This window comes from Melanotaenia boesemani, chromosome 3 (genome assembly GCF_017639745.1).
Source record: "Melanotaenia boesemani isolate fMelBoe1 chromosome 3, fMelBoe1.pri, whole genome shotgun sequence".
In the NCBI taxonomy this organism is placed as follows: Eukaryota; Metazoa; Chordata; class Actinopteri; order Atheriniformes; family Melanotaeniidae; genus Melanotaenia; species Melanotaenia boesemani.
Genome location: NC_055684.1, coordinates 21,845,466 through 21,864,666, shown reverse-complemented (window position 1 = coordinate 21,864,666; position 19,201 = coordinate 21,845,466). Strand labels below are relative to the sequence as shown.

At 38.3% G+C, this 19,201-nt stretch overlaps 1 protein-coding gene across 2 annotated transcripts; it reads right to left on the bottom strand.

Moving 5' to 3' along the window:
• Positions 1–10,748: 10,748 nt before the first annotated feature.
• Positions 10,749–19,201, bottom strand: tfap2c (transcription factor AP-2 gamma (activating enhancer binding protein 2 gamma)). 2 transcript variants are annotated; one of them, XM_041980273.1, is made up of 8 exons: positions 18,838–19,201; positions 17,863–18,324; positions 17,512–17,563; positions 16,375–16,446; positions 15,521–15,743; positions 14,140–14,258; positions 12,492–12,633; positions 10,749–12,281 (listed from the first exon to the last, which is right to left on the bottom strand). In XM_041980273.1, the coding sequence occupies exons 1-8, from the start codon at positions 18,883–18,885 to the stop codon at positions 11,987–11,989; spliced, it is 1,413 nt and encodes a 470-aa protein (XP_041836207.1). In that variant the 5' UTR covers positions 18,886–19,201; the 3' UTR covers positions 10,749–11,986. The 2 variants fall into 2 exon arrangements, with proteins under 2 accessions (XP_041836207.1, XP_041836208.1); XM_041980274.1 differs by lacking the exon at positions 16,375–16,446 and having other exon boundaries at positions 18,838–19,197.

Genomic DNA, 19,201 nt, shown 5'->3' with positions numbered 1-19,201 from the left:
ATCTAGAAACATGTCTTGATCTGTTTCAAGTGGACCAAACAGAGGAAGCGGACAACAAAACAAAGTGCTTTGTTGGTTTAGCGCGCGGTATTGCGGGTAAACACAACCAAAACATACACCTGTGTGGGGCAATAGGCGGGTCTGGACGGTAGAAATGGTTCACGGTCAGAACTGGAAGAACTGGGTAAAAGTTCTGATAGAATTCTGATCAATCCAAGACCGTAAGCGTCTGATGCAGAATTTTCTTCTTTGTTGTGTGTCTTCTCCTTCAGTGATTCTTGATGCAGTGGCACCTCCGGCAGAGAGTGGAACATGTTATTTAAAAGGTCTGACTCATTTAAGTAGTGCAGCGTGAATGCAGTCTCGGTCCGGAAGAATATTGCACCCCCAAGTTAAACCGAGTCTGAGTCTAACAGACTTCTCTGGGGTGAATGCACCCCTAGTTTCTCCTACAATACTTCAGCATTGTATCATGAAAATTAATTAAACTATCACAAAACATTATCTATCAATTCAACTCCAAAACCTTCTCTTTTTTAAATGTGTGTCAACACAAAAGTGGTTGTGTATAGAAATATGATCTCGCAGCACCATGTTAAGCTCTCATGAAAGAAATGTTTGCCAGTGTTAACAGTTTGAAAAAATCTCCCTGAGTTTTTTTCCTCCCACAGTATTCTAGGCTTACTTTAGTTTGGATCTTTCCCCAGTAATAGTTTACTTCCAGTTTCAATTCCTATTGAATAAAGTTTAGGAACCTAAACCACAGTAGGTTTTATTTATAAAAAACTAGGTGGTTATAGTTAAGAAATTTCACTCTCACAATGTCTACCACATGTTACAAATCTCTTTTTCCTGGTTTTGCTGGGTGATGAGTGTCACCCAATCCACCAAGAACACATGGGCAGAAAAAAAACCTCAAAATGAAACACAATAATTAAAAAGTTATAATGGCTGTCATTTAGAGAAAAACAAAAAGAAAGCAACAACAACTACAACAGCAGCAACAAAAAAGAAACAGTGCAGTTCCTGTCATTCAACATGAATACATTTTTATCGAAAACACCCTAATTCACACACACCTTGCTCAACTCTGAGATCTTCAGATCCATTTCTGAACACTGTGACAAATAGAAATAATGGAGTACATCACCAGTGTTCTACTTTATTTCCCATGTTATGACAACAGTCTGTGTAATAAATGTAATGTAATATCTAAAGTCTATACATACTAAATCATCTCTTATTTCCTCAGAAATAAAGAGGATTGTCTTAGTTGGGAGAATCACTTGATAAGTAGACACGTCTGTCTCCCAACAATGAATCAGATAGTATAAAGCAGCAGTTCTCTGAGTGTAAACATGCTGAGATATGAGCTTTATCAACCTCATATCACTGACATCTGGGATCTCTCAACTCTCCCCCTACATCTCCCCTGTGCTTTTCATGTTTGTTTTTTGTTTTTTTTAGTTGCTTTGACATGCCACTTTATCCAGCAGTGGTTGTATCAGCAGAACCGTTGTCCATGGCAGCCACACTACTCTAACTTCCTCACTTTTTATTTATATCCTGAATAGGCAGGTGCATGCTAGCATATACACAAACATACTTCCTCGATGTTCCCACAGACTTTTCTCTTTTGTTTTTTCTCCTTTTTTTTGTCTCATGTATGAACAAGTGTATGCATTTACACAAATAAATAGAAAGGGGCTGAATGCTTTTTGAAAACGATGTTATCAGGTGAAGAGATGTGTCAGTTTATAACATTGTGTGAAATAGCACAGTTCTGTAAATCAGCCATAAGGGTGATTTGTGGTTTTTGCCTGGTTTGTTCCACAAATAAAGCTTAAACATTACATTTTTACTGTTTAATTCTATTTTTTTTTTTTTTTCCTTTATAGAAAATACAAAGATTAACACACGTGTTCTCATCTCAGATGTCTAGGAGCTACCATTGCATTTTTCTATGCATAGTGAAATCTAAATGAAAATGATGCAGAAAATAACTTTACTATTTCACTTTCCTCTTGTCTCTGTTTCGCTCCTTCTGTTGTTTAAAGAAGAAAAACACCAATCTGACAATGGACACTAACACCTTTCATCACCACCTCCACTCTTTATACAACAACAGCATTGTGGCCGGATGCCATGAGTAGGTACTGTAAACACCACTGCCTTTCTCTCCCTCACTCCAACACAATAGTGTCCAATAAAATTGAGGCACGCAGGTTTGCGGCTGCCATATGCCAAACATGGGGTGGATAAATTGCTGGAGAGGACAGAATGAATAAAGAACAGAAAGGTTCTTCTTTGATTATATCATTCATGAATTATTCTCTGAAATTTTGGAAGACAAAACAACACAGTTTTTTATGTACATTTCTTCTTTGTTGTGCATTATTTGGGCTAATCCTGATTTAATTGTCATCCAGTAGGACAAAGCTGCTTGTCAAACTACGTTCATGTCAGTGCTACAAGTTACTTAAATATGTCCTTTCCCTGTCAGCGTTGAGTGCATCTCTCTCTTTCTGTACGCTATCCTGCACACTGCAAACAAGCCTGGACAGCTTTGTATCTCATCCCTCTTTGGATAAACACAGGCAGGAAATGAATGTGGTTTTACAATGATTCACTCCATACTGGAAGCATTTTTTGTCAAAGAAATCCATTCAAAGCAGCTTTGGCTTCACATGTTTACTATTTTCTCTTGCTTTGAAAGATATGTATCTTTTCATTTGGCTGTTTCCTACTTCTTAAATGCACCTTACTGGGGACAATTTTATTTTCGCTCTCCAACTTGGGTAGTTGTGTGTGTTTCCCTTTTTTTTCCCCCCCCCCCCCCCCCCCCCCCCCCAATAAGCAATAATACAAACTATCTCACATGTACTATTCATGTGTTTTTGTTGTTGTTTTTTTAATTTTATCATTTGTCATTTTGGCTTTATCCTCTTCCTCCTTCACAGTATATTATATTTATACATGTCTCTTTTTTGCTCCGCTATCTTTATTAGTTGAAAGCTGAAATGCCTGAGGCCAAAGCTTAGACCATGAAGTACAGCTGGTTAGGAACTGTCGGCCAGAGTAATGAGCTTTACCTTTAGCTGAACCATAAAGGCTGGTTCCTGCCCATGGGCATTACTGCTCTGAAGTGAAGATAACCCACAAGCAAATAAATGCACATGTATGCTTGATGCCTCATCTCCTTGCTTGTAACGACTACTACTTTAAACCCTTTAAATGCTTCCTGTCCTCAGCTTTAGAAAACTAGTTGTCGTTACTGTGTGTAGCATGAAGAATTATAATTTGCGGACTCCTTAAATCGGACAGCTTTATGAAATTTCTAAGTTTGGCCTCTCCAAAAAAGTTCTAAGACAGATGACCCAGTTTTAGTTACCTCTGAAAGCTGAGCCAAAATCAAATTTAAAGTTTTCAAATCAATTAACGAACTTTCTCCAGATTGAAAAGAATGACTTCATGCCTTCAACAAATCACAGATTTTAATTTTGTATTTCACCTCTCGTCCTCAATGCATCTTCAGTTTAGAATTGAAGAAATCTTTCAGAAGAGTTACACATCTTCAAGAACTAAGAAAGAGAAGTCCAGTTAATTTTATTTGGGCTCTCATGATTACTGATAATAATAACTGAAAATCTACACCAAGATATGTTCTAATTTTTCTTGTCTCTTACCTATATGTTGTTAATGCTTAAAAATATTTCCCTCACATGTTAGTAGATTGCATAATAACCAGTCTTTGTATAAATGTCCAACCTTGCAGAGATGAAGTGCTTTATAAGATAGATTAGGATTTCCAAATGATGCAAAAACTCACATTCTTTGCAAAAGAGTTTGCAAAGCTGCAGAAAGCAAAGTTTATAGCTGTAAAAAGTGGCAAATTTAAATTCATGCTGATCCACTAGAAAATAGAAGAATACTTAAAGTGATAATAAACACTGTCACATGCATGTGACAGTCATGATAAACATTGTAACTGTTCACCTCATATAACCAGTACCAAGTCCATAACATAACTTGTTGAAAAGGTCAAAGTGTGCAATTTTAATGAGTCAGGAAATCCACATGGGACTTTTCAGTCTGATGTCATGTAGTAGATTGCAGAGTATGAATAGCGTTGATGATAAGACATTAATGTGGGACCAAAGAGGTGCAACATGTATGCAGACAACAGCTCAACAAAGGTTGTTGTCCTATTTGGTCTTGTGATTGTTCTCATGCTTTCTGAGAAGTTGCAATGAATGTGCATGACACAATTGCCAGAAAAAAATAAGTGAGAAAAAAATAAATAAATAAATAACATTTGGGCTTTGCTTTTATGAGCAGGTAAGTCAGTTTTTCTTCAACATTAGGAACGTTTTTGTTGTCATAAGTGATCAGCCTCATATAACACAAAGAACATCATTGTCTTCAAACACAAACATGGCAGACATTGAATCAGTTTAAAATCAAGAGACCGGAATTGAGGTGGCTTATTGCAGCTGATGAGCAATTTCCTGAATTTTCAATAGCAACTAAAATCTGCACAGAAAGTTTCTATTCACACATCCTTTCTTTATATATTATTAGTATAAGTCATCAGCTTGGCACAAACAAGCCACTTTTTATTTTTAGAAAAAAACTAATGGCAGCAGGTGGTTTCTGAGCCCCTCTCTTTCATGTTTCACCAATAAGATTAAACTATCATTGAGACATTATCCCAGTTTTCAGCCAAACATGCACATGCTGAGCTCACAAGCCCTGGGAATCAACCATGTGTGGGTCAAAGATGATGAAAAACTTAGAAAGAGTGAGACACAGACGGATCAATAATCCCTGCTTAGTTGTAATCCCATTAGCAGCAACAACAGTGAACGGCAAATGCTTCCCTTTCAGAATGAACTGTTTTCTGTTGAAACACAAAAACCTTTAGGGAGGAAAACACCTGAGTGACCAGTTAGACCACATCTTATTCTTCAAACTCTATACTCGTGATTTGGGACTTTAGCAAACCAGTAAAGAGAACTGTGAGTAAAATACAGTAAATTTTGCCTTTACAGGCACGTTTGTGGCCCAGACAGCTTGTTCTAATTACTATACTCAAACCTAGGTGAACAAGACTTGCTTGTGTGTTTGTTCGGAGGGGAGACGCCAGATGCTTTTCATTAAATAAGATGAGCAGCGGCAACCATCCTGTGTAATGTATCTGTTTTTGTGTCAGAGTAAATAAGGAAGAAGTTGAGGCTTTTTCTGGTGGTGGGCTGTGTTTGAGTATGAATGAGGTTGCATGTGTTTGTTAGAGTATTAAAGCCTCATCAATAGGTATTGCTAGCTGAGAGTACTAAAATATACATTTGAAGGCAATGCTTAGTCTTTATTTTGCATTTTTATGTAGCTGAAGCTGCACGAGGCCACTAAATGTTCTCTGAGAAACCAAGACATCTGTTGTCTGTGAGAAGAGAGCACCAGGAGAAAAGCAGGGATTCTGGGGTCTCTACAGTCCTGTCCACGACAGTGGCTACAGCGCTGAGTAATTGGTAAGAATCTTCTGCGTGAGCAAGAGGGGTGTCTGGGTGGCGAGCCAAAAAGGAAGGAAGACAGGCCACCTCATTCCCACAGGATAAGAGAAAAAAATAAAAAAGAAGGAAAGCAGAAACCAAAATACAGAAAAGGACCGAAGTAATGGCTGTTACCCCTCACCCCCTCCTCTCACCCTCCTTTCTTTCCCTCTGTAGCCCTTCCAGACCCAGACTCCAGACTAGCTTCATCCTTGTAATTTAGATTAATTTCTTCCACATTTTCCTCAGGGATTAGGCTGTACACCCCACACCCCCACCCTCGCCCCTCCTACCCAAACACACACATGCATACAAGCGCACACACACACACAGAGCCAACCCCCCCCCCCCACCATAGCTTCTTAATGCTCTCATTATTGAACCACGTTCCCCTCACATGTCCCCACCCCACCCCCAGCCTTCACAAACACTGAAATATGAAAACTCTTTGCTCAGATCAGTTTTAATGGTCTAAAGTCATTGAATGATTCCACTGATGATGAGACTGAAACCAATCAGTTAATTCCAGCTGTTTTTTTTTATACTGTCAACATTACAGCTTCTTACTTTTGGAATGGGAACAGTTATTGATTGAGGTAGCTTGTCATAGTACAATTAGGAGGATTTTCCAATTTAATTTTGGTTGAACACCTCTTCCCCCATAAGACTATCTTTTATGATTTAAAAAAAAAGCAGCTGGGAATGATCATTAAATGGGACAGGGGTGATGGAACAGTTGTTGGGAAGCCATAGTGACCATTTAACCAGGAACATACTGTTTGTGTGGCAGGTAGTATCCTTCAGACACAATCAAATTTGTCATATTTTGTGACTGCTGTTGAATACCACGGAGGGCAAAAACTCACTGATGAGACTTACTGTAACTCAAGTGTGACTTTAATGCCTGGGAGTCACACTAGAGGTAGACACAAAAGTTCCTCACAACAAGTTAACCAAGAAAGTTCAGCAAATACATTTGAGATATAAATCGCACCGTTACCATGGTGAGTTTTCTTTCTCTGGATTGCACTCCTTGCTATATAGTTAACACCAACTGTTTGCCTAATAAAGTTTCAGAGAAGCCAAAAGAAAGAATTCATTTAATTTTTTTGCTTTCTTTTAGTTATGTGAGTTTTGCACTAAATTCTGTTTATTTTTACATGTGCACAACATCCTTTTCATTCATACTGTATCTTTTTTGTTGTTGTTTTTTCTGTCTCTCTGTTTCCCCTTTTTCCTTCCTGAAAGTGCTTTGTATTTCTGTTTTGAAAAGTACTTGTGTTGTTTGTTTGTATTGTCTTAGGTTTATTCAGGGCTCATGGCACATGCATCCAGTCTAATCTAAAAATACTATCTGAGCATAGAGAATGTAGAGGGCATAATTTCTAATGTGTGATATTCTCTATTGACTAATGGCAATTTTAGATAACTTTTTTTTTTAAATCTATTTTCATAAACATGACCAAGCAGTTACTTTCATGGACATAATCAAGCCAAACCAAGCTTCTTGTGCAAACAAAATTAGGAGGCAAAAGAAAGGGTAAGAGACAGCGAGAGGGAGAAAACGTTCTGTAGTTTTAAAAATAATAATAAAAATAATAATCTGATGTGGAACACACACACGATCCAGGGTAAAAGTCATGTGTTTTATTCCACCACAACAATGACTTAATGCAAACTTTGCCAGTTTCTTAAACAAATAATATTGTATTTAGTTATTTTTAGTTTCTACACACACGTGAACACACACACACACACACACACACACAGACTGAAGCTAAGTAAAACTCATGATCAAGACCACAAATCAGTCAACCACATTTTAGAAGTATTTCCAGAACTGCCACGATACGTTGTAGTATTTCGTTGCAGCCTAATAAATGTTTTATGTTTAACAAATCTTCCACTAAAAGGTTCCTTTCCAAATAAAAACTTTTCTCTTTTTAACTAAAATGTTTACAAGTTTTACATTTTACAAGTTAACATTAGATTTTATGTGACAAACTATGGATAAAACAAGTTCATTTGTATTTTAATCAAATACACTAATGCACTAATAAAATTTTAATAATGAATCCCATGACTTTTGTTACAGTAAAGTCATGATATTATTATTATATTCACTCTAACCTTTAATGAAAAAAAGAAAAACAAATATGGGAATAAAACTGGTATATAGCCTTTCCCAAACCTTGTTCCTAAGTGTAACCTCAAATGAATGTTATTTCCCATGCAAATGGTAATGTACATAATAACTAGTATGCACACAGACTTTTTTAAAAAACTTATATTAAATCAAATATTCCAGGATATTTTCCTGAAATACACTCATCATCCACTTTCTTCATATGAAAGAGAGGCTATGAATGATTCTTTATAGTAATGATAAATGGGGTCATTTTCAAAAGGTATATAAAAAGCCTTCAGGTACAGTAATGATTCACTAGATCAAGACTAAATACTAACTTTTGCAAAACATATTGTTGTCCTCTCTACATAATCATTTATTTCATTATTCATGTTTGATTGTGTCACCTTGGTTAAAGGCACCTCCACGGATAACTTAATCCTGACCAAAAAAAATAGGTTTTTCAAAAAATGTATTCTTCCTTTACAGAACTGGAAGCTCCTTGAATTCTACTTTTAATTTACACACAAATCCAATACTGTCATCTGTCTTATTTGTCGTTTATGACATTGGATGTTAAGACTATGGTTTAACTCATAAAGTGGTTTTGGTGGTTGGGAACTGCAAGCAAGTGATTAGTGTGACTGCAAACGAGCCTTAATGTACAACAGATTTGCTGATGGAAAGTAGTTGCCTAAATGGAAAACAGTGAATGTTAAGTGTCAATTATCTGGGAACTTTTGAGCAAAATTCTTTAAAATTCAGACAGTCGAGGCATGTATAAATGCCAATGTAACATTCACATTATTGTAAGAAATCTGAATTTTAATATGAACAGCAATAAAATGGCTACACTATATTAAAACAAAATATGACACCATGCTGTTTTCCCCTTTTTTGGCATATTTTTCTGCTTTCCCCTCAGCTTTGTCACGTGATTTGCCATGGCCTACATAAGAAAGGTCATGCAGTCAAAGCTAGCTTGAAATACAACTGCAGTTCAGTGAATCTGGAGTCGACAAGTTGCCCTTGGCATCTTAATGAGATATAAAGATTACATTAGCATGTCAGATACTGTGTCTAATTAAAGAAGTATCTGAGTTTTTCTCCTTTCATAAGAGAAGAGGAAAACATGTAGGGAGTAAGCTCAACAAGTCTGCGCTTGTTTCCTTTTCCCAGTTACATTAGGTGTGTCATAGGTGAATTACTCACAGTGTCTCACGGTTTAAAGTGTTTTTACCAGTTACCGTGTTGCTAAAGTCTTGGAAAATACATGATAAAGAATGACACATCATAGGCAGATGCACCACAGTCTGCCAAATTTTGGTGGACGGGCCACTAACATCACAACTTTTCATGCGAACAGTTTTAGCTCTGCAAACTTGCTCAATGAGGATTAACTCTGCTTGCAAAAGGTGTTGAAAGTGAACGGGACTTATGTATCTGCCAACAAAAAAAGCTTGTGATGTGTCTGAGTGACAAGATTAAAAAAGAGAGAAGAAGGAACAGGGTGGAAAACATTCAATCAAGTCCTCTGAACACAGGGTTGTTTGCATCAATTGTGTTCAGCCGCTCATCGAAGGCACTCAAACAATTCTCTTTTTTTCTCACTCTCTTCAACAGCCTGCACCTATATTTCCTTCTTTCCCACCATCTCCTCCCCCTCCAATTATCTGCTCTTTCAGGGCCATGCATACAAGCTAACTGAAAGCAGTTAAAGTCAACTGCTGTGAGCCACCGGGTTCAGGTTGACAGGTCTGGTTAGACAGGTTCTTAGGGGAGAGGCTGATACTTGTTTAACTGCAAGGTATCTGCTGCTGCTTCTGCCTATTCTACCTCAGTCGCCTAGCTCGGTTTCTGTAAAAAGCTGGTTTCACCTACTGACCTCCAAAGCAATACTAATGACTAATAGAACGTACAAAGAAAAATTATACAATCTATTACTCTAGACTAATGTGCTGTAGTTTTTTACTTGTAAATATAACTGTGTCAATTTTAATTTAGTGTGTTTCTGATTCAGACATTTAATATTAAGTTTATAATACACATAAATAGACAGGCCACATGAATCAGCAAGGACTGGCTGGGCAAGGGATGAATCAACAATCTTACACAATATGTAACGCCCATCTGCAGTTTTTTCTCACCAACTTCAAAAGAATTGTCAACTGCATTGAGAAACTTGTCGCTTTGCTCTAGAATAACACAGGTGTTGAAAGAAAGTGCATCAGCTACTCTAAGAATTTAACTTTAAAAATGCTATTTATTAACACGGTAGATCAGGCAAAGCTTACAAATACTTGAAAGGTGTTCTTAAAATATTAAAAATAAGCATTAGGAACCGTTTTGGTTTTGGCATACACAACATTTGTAGCTGAAATGTCATCAAAGACCCACCTATTTGCTTCAATTTATCATTTTAAATAGAAAACAAAGTTCATTAGAGGAACTCCTGACACAATCAAGTAATTCTTGCAGAAAATGCTTATATAGCTGTAAGTCACAGATAATGCAGTATTACATCATCAGCTATGCTTGTCAGTCTTATCTTGTGCAATCTGTACTAAACATGGCCACATATGAAAAACAACTGACATCAAGGCATGATGCGCTTTCCTTTTTCCTACTTTAAGTGGAGGTTGATATGGGAGCACACCTGCTCCTGAAAAAGGAAGCAGCGAGAAAAATATCGTTGCACTTTGTGCTATCCAGCAAGTATCAACTGTTTTCTGAGTTCAAACATAAACAAGCCTTTTGTCCGCTCTCCGCTGCACATCTATCTTCATCACATGATGTGCTTTTGAGGTCTGCGCCCATACTCAGCCACACAGGCTATTTGTGAAGCTAAGGAAGAGCAGATAATGATGACTATTGTTCTCACTAGTTTAGTTGGGGGGATTTTCATTAGTGGAAGGATCTTTTAACACATGACTTGACCATCTCCTGCGAAATACTACTAAAAAGGAGGCTATATAAAAAAAAATAAATAAAAAAAGTGTGTTTGTGTGGCCAAGGCAACATCACTTACACACTGGATCATCCTTGAGACTCTTTTTTTCTTTTTTTTATTCATATTTTCCTTTTTTTCTGAAATTTTTAAACACTTCCTTTGTACATGTTTTCAAAGGTAAATCATACCCACTTTCTAACCTCTACTCGATTTAAAAAAAAAAATGAAAAAAAAAAGAAAAACTAACCCATTTATAAAAGTTCAACACATCGTCATAAAAAGTTAAACCATACACCAGAAAGATACCATTATGTACACAAGCCCATTAAATTACAACATAAATTAGAAAAATATTTACATCCAGGACAAGACACTGGATAAAATTCTATGTTTGAGATTTAATGTCTAATTAAAAACATTTTAAAGAAAGAAATATGTACATTTACACACATTCTTACAACATACATACACTGTGGCAGGACTGAGTCCTCTTGGGCTATGTGAATACTTAGGATGGTTAATACCTTGGTCCCACTGCCATGTTACAAAAACAGCGAGAATCAATGGTATTATGGCCATGCCTGTAATTTACATGAACACTGAGAATGCTTTCAAGTTTTTGATGAAGCACAAACTGAATCGACCAACACAAGACTCAAATCATCTCCCATAAACAAAGCACAATAACACTGAAGCCATTCTGAAGTGGATGTACAAATCAAGCACAAAGAATACAGAAAATTAAGTTGATTTTTCTCTTCTCTCTCACACACACACACACACACACACACACGTAGAAACAATTGTCCTTTGCAGGTCCATTGAGACACAGGAAATCAGTGGATTTGCCTCCAGACAGTAGAGGAGGGGGGAAGCTGAGAGGAATTCACAGCCATAGCAACTCATCTTGAAATGATGTCCTTTAGGGAGGGGAAAGGAAAAAAATGCACTTTATTTTTTTTCCCCCTCTTCTTGGTAACAAAGCACAAGTCCTGTGGTTGTATCAGCCCACTAGCAACTTCATAGTACTGCATAGTGGTAAGTATGATGTTATGCGTTAATATTTGATGGAACAGGCTCCCATAAGACCAGTCCACATTACTAACCTTTCACCTTTCAGGGCCAACACTGCTTCATGTGCAGCCAGCTGTAACAAGCTGTTAAAAATCCACAACTTCTCAGAAATATACATTTACAGTGTGAGCACACATTAACACCCACGCACAAATTCATCTCTCAAACTGACAATACTAAATATATATATATAAAAAAAATAAACAGTCCAAAAAATGGCAGAGAGTGGAAAGATTAACAGAGTCAGGAATTCTGAAGTTTTTTAAGGATTCTCTGTTTGTGCCCTCATTTCCTGTGCTTCTCCATTTTGTCAGTCGACTTGCTCCCACTATCTGAGGATCCCTGGGTGTCGCTACCAGAGCTCAGGTACATCTTGTCCACTTGTTTGAGTGCCTCATTCAGGTAGTTTTGAAGTGAGGTCATCGCTGCACAGATGGCCGGAGAGCCGAAGCCATGAGTGATGAGGCTGAAGTGAGTCAGGCAGCCTTGGATTCCAGGCTCCAAAATGGGCGCAGGCCTCGAGTTACCCAAAGGTGACCGGTCCTGGGTGAGCAGGTCTGTGAATTCCTTGCAAATTTGCCTGAGGATAGAAAACCAGAATGAGAACAGATGCAGCACTAATGGTTCATTGTGGCCTGAAAGCAAATGTCCTGGATAACACATGGAAATAAATCAAAGAATATTATAAAGACAAAACTAACTTTTAAAAAAAGTCTACATATTGAAACTTGTTACATCCTACAAGAGTATAAATACATCCAGATTAGACTCAAATCATAAAGATACTTACTTGGCAGCTAGGAGCATGTTCTTGCGAGAGTTAACCTCATTACGTTCCACATGCGGCCTGCCCAGGTATTCAGCTATTGCCTTTGCAGGGAACTCAGTCTCACAGACATAACCAAAGTCTCTTGCTAAATGAACAGCTTCACCTACGGGAAAAGGGATAAATTAGATGCCATAAGATAATCAAGACATTCCTTTTAAACCAAAAATGTACAACACAATCAAGAATAAATAGCAATTATTTTAATCCACCCCAAAACACAAAGTTCATCTTGGGATCAAAATGCTAAATGGGGACAACCTCTTCATATCACTTCTTAGCACATAAAGCGAAACCACAGCCTCTTCTTACCAAATATTATCACATAAAAGAGATGAAGGGAACAAAGTAATTTTGAGTGTGTTTAAAGTGGTGAACCATCAAGTCTAGTAATTTACCAGTATACACAGAATCACTCTCAAAACTCAATGAGCAACAAGATCCATGAAGTGAAGCAGCTAAACTAGGGAATAATTAGCCATGTTAGTCTTCTAGCTTGGGGGAAGAAGAGCAACTGAGATGAATATATTTCTATCTCGAGGTTGGTTTGACTTGCATGGTCATAATGGGCTTATGTGGATAAATGCTAGCAGAGAATGCCCAAGGCACCAGCAGCTCCACTTATTGATAGACATGCACATCACTTCAGGATGCAAGCAGCTATTCAGAAGCATAAGCTTTAAGGTCAGTTAGGCCTCCTAGCAAACTGAAAACAAGATAAAAAGGCTTAATTCAGCTTTGAAGGTCTCTAAATAACACCAGCCTCCAGTTATTCTCCTGCACAGAATTATTAACCCATTTATGAAAAATAGGCATGTAGGTAGCGAGAGAGGGAAAAAAATCCTCGACTTCAGCTGGCAGCAGGAAGATCTGATTAAATTGATACTGTTAGCATAATAAAGCTAAGTTGAAGCTGTTAATGTACGAAGCCGAGGATGTCATTGTGCCACTAATGCAGGTTTGTGAGGTTCTGTGGATATTTTGCAAGACACTGAGATTAAAAGTAATTAATCTGATAATGTGAAGCTTCAAGATCCGTTTTACCTTCTTGCACTTCAACTGTGATTGTGCAAGCAGAAGTAACTACTATACACTCTCTTAAAGATCTTAAAAAACTTGGTTGATAATAAGGTGGAGCAGAGACAGATGTTTGTTTTTACTCACACTCGTCTGTTTGCATGATCATACTAAGCATGCCATGCCAAGATTCAAGAACCTGGTGGAGGTGATGAGTGAGCAAAGAAGTAGCTTTTAATGTTGGGTGTAGATCTGGGTTGTTGTCTTTAAAATGGCAAAATACATTTAACTCAAAATAAAGACAGAGTTTGTATTCAATTTGTATTTTGTATATTGGCAAAATGGACTGACTAATCATAGGAAGAAAATATTGAATGATGCATAGCTGATTTCTAAAAAGGTTTATCAAGAAAAGCCTTTGATTGGAATTTTAACAACGCTCGAAAGATTATGTGCTGTACTTAAAGTACAGACATAGTACGACATTAGTGAGAGTAATGCTTATACTTTCTCACTGATTTGAGCAACATTCCTCTCAGTGCAAACAGCAATTATACCTGAAGAAGGTGTTTTGCTTCTGACTGATGTGTCATACCTTCAACTAGTGAGGTAAGTAAAGTGACGTTGGCTGCCTTCCTCCTTCCTGCAGGCAGGTTAAGCCCAATTTTGTCCAGCTTTTCTCTCAGTGAACGACCTCCATTCTTTGACTTGGCTCTGCAGGAGGACACAAAAACATAGACTGAGTCAAGAGTCATGAAGTTTTCTCGTGCACCGTTGAGGTTTGTTTAAGGTTTTCACTAAAACTTGAATGCAGTTATATTGTATTTACCATTATCTTCATTTCTAGAAATGATTTTATGTCCTTGGGGAAAAATTGACAAAAATGGCAAAGTAGGTTTGCATCAACTATTGTATCATTGTAAATATTAGAAATATGGTAGAAACAGTAGAGATTTCCCAGCAGAAAAGGCCCTGTTCTCACGTACACAAAAAGTCTCATTCAACATTCACAATTACAAACAAATCAAACACAAGAAACTTCTCTTGGCCTAAAAAACATTAACACAAATGATGATTCTGCTCAAAAGCATTGTGCCGGGGGGGGTCACTCACACATGCATTTGCAGAAGCTCTTGAACTCTCAACTTGCCATAGCTGATTCATTTTTCTGCATGACTGGCGAGCAAGCGCTCCCTCTGCATAGTGGGTGAGAGATGGAGCATCTTTAGGGAGGCATGTGTGTCTGAGTGCCCCCCCCACCCCACCCCCCTTCATTCTGATCTCTTACCCATTCCCTCTACTAATGAACCCCCTCCCATTGCTATATGACCTACTTTAAAATGGCTGTGTTTGTGTATGTGGGTGACTGTGTGCATGTCAGCATTAACAAAGGCACATGGGAAGTGGCAAATATGCACTCTAACTACAACATGCTCCGGTCAGGGGTGTTAAGTACAAACTGAAACCTCCCAGTCCCTCAACAGACTCCAACATATGTGCCATAAGGCCAACTGCTCTGACACAGATAAACCTACGCAAACACTGACAAACTTACATGCACAACACACGCACACACACAGAAGTACACTCACAGCTTTCAGATTGGTACTAACAGGGTTGATGTAACACATCCTCAAAGGAAGCCCTGACTTAAAATTGCAGACCACACAAATAATGTCATGAACTTTGCAAAAAAAAATAGTAAAATCCTTAGCTAGGACAAGCCAAGCTGTGCTTTAAAAAAGTTTCACACATGGTCTGTAGAACCTCAGTCTATAGATAACTACAAGTACAACTCCACATTTGAATTATTATTTACATCCAAGACAATATAAACAGCATAATATCTATTGTATATATCGGGGGTATCTATTGTATTTCCGTGTTGTGTTAAGGACTTTTACAAACCACAGGGAAGAGGGAAAATACCCTTAAATCCAGCTAAGCTGTCATGTTGAATGAGTCTGAGCTCTGACCTGCGTAAAACACCTCCCAGGAGCGATGCGTTGAGGCACTCTGGGGGTGATAGACGTCTCTGGACTTCAGCCACGGTAACCTTGTACTTGGATGTGGAGCTCAGCAAGGAAAGACGGCCTGGTACAGAGCAGAACACTTCTGTGGGATTTGATACCATGCCCAGTAGGGATTCTTTCTGGAAGGGAAGGCCCAGTGCATTGCCTTTAGGTAGAGTGACAGGGCCTGACGGGAAAGGAGGGGAAAAAATGTTAGCTTAAAAAAAATACAGCATTACAGAAGAATGAATTAAATGTGATTGGGCAATAGTGAATGTTTATAAATGTAGTTTTCCAGTGTGCTATGGGTACATAAGCTTTAATCTTCATAATCCACCAGTGGAACTGGCAGTGTGTTTTTTTTGTTGTTTTTTTTTTTTCCTTTTGTAATCACAAGAGCGAGTGTGTGTGCAGCTCTGCACAACTGAATAAAACAGTGTGAGCTAAGGGAGCGTTTACAAAAAAACAACTTCTGAAGCCTTTTGGAATTTTGTGTGGTTTTAAAAACATAGGATGCCTGATAGTCCTAATTCCAAACACCGTCCACAAACAGGTATGCACATACAGGCTAACCCTCATTTAAGTAACACATATATTTCAACGCTGTAAATGATTTATTCTAACCGACTGGGTGATTCAAATTGTGTGATTTTTTTCCCCCTTTTTTGGTTTCATTTTAGATGCACCAAAGTTGGGATGAATTATAGTTCACGTGTTTATTTCTTTTGGTATCAACCACAAAAGAACTGACAGTAATCAAGACAAACAAAAACAATACAGCACACTACAATACAAAACACATCTAACTTCATCCTCACCAGCAAGAATGCCCCCCTGATAATAAGTCCTCTGTAAGCGATCAAGGTTCCTGCCACCTCGTAGTCCTAATACTGAGACAGAAATCAGAGTCACGTGAGTGCTTTTATATTCCTCTGGGGCACATGGCTGGGAATGACATGCCTTTGTTTACAAGCGGAAAACCTAGATTGCCCACAGTGTTGCCTTGAGCATGGGAACAATATAACAGGCCATCACTGATTTCTGCAAAACTACTTGCTTTAGTTCTCTGCCTGCAATAAAGTATCTATCTATCTATCTATCTATCTATCTATCTATCTATCTATCTATCTATCTATCTATCTATCTATCTATCTATCTATCTATCTATCTGTCTATCTATTTATCTATGCTGAAAACTAGGTAGTAATGTTACTCTGTTTAATCTTACTCAAAGTCCGTTTAGTGAAGCCCTAGTGTCAAAAAGCAGGGTTAAGTTTCTTTTTGCCGAACAACAGATCATGCCTCAACAAATTACAAAACTGTCCTTCACATGCAAGCCTAATGCCACACCCCATCAAACGCTAGTGCAGAGCCAAAATCAGCTTCAAGATCAACTCATAATTTCCTGTTAACGTGAACAGAAAAGAGCTGCAATTGCAAGCTTAACCAGCCTAAAGATGATCCAAAGCTTTTCCTCTTCTCTCACAGTTGGGGTTGCAAGATTGCTCAATTTTCCTGTCATGTCAGCTACAGCCAGCCGAATTTGAAAAGGGATCAGTTCTTTCCCACTGGGCATCCATTCAAGCACCTTCACTAACAGAAAAGGGGAAGGATCACAGCGAGCTTAGATAAGTGCATCTCATGGCTATGAGGATTATCATTGTGTGCAGTGTGATTACAAACAGAAGACTCCTCCTGTGTTGTGTGTTCACACAGTGCCCTGACATGCCACTAGAAGTATGACATTTCCAAGTATGCAAAGAGTGGAAAAAAAAAATAAAAATACAGTCTTTGCAGTAAATTCCCAGTTCCTGTTAGCAATTACTGCATCTTTGGTTGTTCAAACGCACATGTACCCCAGGAAGCATTTCCCAGCAGAACACTGCTTGTTTTTCTCTCTCTCTCTCTCTCTTTCTCTCTTTCTCTTTTAAAGTCATAAAAATGACAAAACTCACCTTTTTTGATGACTGTTTGATCTGCCATAATAATACTGTGGTCATCTACATGCTGATAAAAAAAAGGGAAAAGAAGTAAATAAGCAAATGCATAACTCAGCACAAATGAGCAAGCTTAAATGGATTATGTATGGTTTAAGCTTACATTAATCAACAAAAGCCTTCATCTCTTCTCCCACTTTCATGCAAAAAAATAAGAATATGGGATAAAATCATCTAATGTATTGTGTTTTTACATAAATGGATACATAAAGTAACATAACTTTACTGTGTGGCCCGTGATATATAGTCATCCCTATATTTGACCAAAATAACCTAGAGTGTAATTTCATATTTGTTAAATCCACGTACTTGTACATCATCCAATCCGTGGCCCATGTCAGGCATCCCCATATTGTCCCCAATAACCGACGACTCCAGGCTGTGCGCGTGTGATTGCAGCAGCTCTGGCCGGCGGAACCCTTCTCTCCTCACCCCGGACGAACCTCCCTCCAAGCCCAAGATCTGACTCGCCAGTCCGCTCCTCCCGTGAGCGCTGAGTCCTTCTTGGCCCTGCCGGCCGGGCCACGGCTGCTGTTGGTTCGATGACGGTGACTGGTGTATGGAGTTAATATTAAAAGGGTCGCCCAGGTGCGAGTAAGGGTCATTTGACTGTGGATAGGAGATAGGCTGGTAGGGAGGCGGAAAGTACGGGGGCTGGAAGTCCGAACTGGCCGGATGTGAGAGGGAAGGAGACGGGCTGTAGAGGTGCTGACTGACCGCTGGCAGGTGAGGCAGCCGTGGGTTCCCATTGCTGTTGCCATCGTGCCTTTCCTGAAAGACGGAAGAGACAAGGTAGCTGAGAGGAATGCCAACAAGGTGGCAGGTGGTGACATTTTTTTGTCAAGGTAATTAAATGTCAGGTATTCACTTACATGATGCCCAATTAAACTGTAGATTAAAAGACGGGAAGTAACCTATAGGCTGTTATTTTAATTTATTTATTCATGCTTTACTTTTTCTATAGGTTAGTTTTTAAATTGTCCTACTGTTATTATTATTATTATTATTATTATTGTTGTTATTATTATTATTATCGATGTGGTTTTTAATATTATTGTTCATATTTCTGTCTTCATTATAGCAGATGTTTTAAAATAAAATTCACCTTTTTTTTAACAACTTTGATCCAATATCCCTTTATGACAACCGTGAAAAGATTTATAATTTTCTCACCCCTTCTTTCTCTCGCCATTGCGATAAAAATCAACCAAATGCAATTCTTGCTTAAAAAGAAAAAGTCTTCAATGTCACTGCGCAGTTTATGGCTGTCTTATCGAAACTTACCTCACAGTCATCTTCATATTTCACGTTGTCGGCTAACTTCCACAACATTGTGCCTGAGGAAGGAAAAAGATTCTCCGCCGCAAAACCGAGTAGAAAAAGATAAAAACGTCGCCTTGAGTTAATCCAGGTGTGAAGAAATTAAGACTTTCCTGGTGATCATGAACCCGCTTGTTCTTCAGCTGCGGCGAGGAGACAGAACGACTGGCTATCTGACACCAGACAGCCCGAGTTTCCACAGCCACTAAAACCAAGCAATATTCTCCCTCCTCTCTCCGGTCAACGAGCTCTGGAGTTCTGTTGTGAAAGTGCGCAAAACTGGTGCATAAGAAACTTAACTCCCTCTTTTGGACATAACAGCGACGTT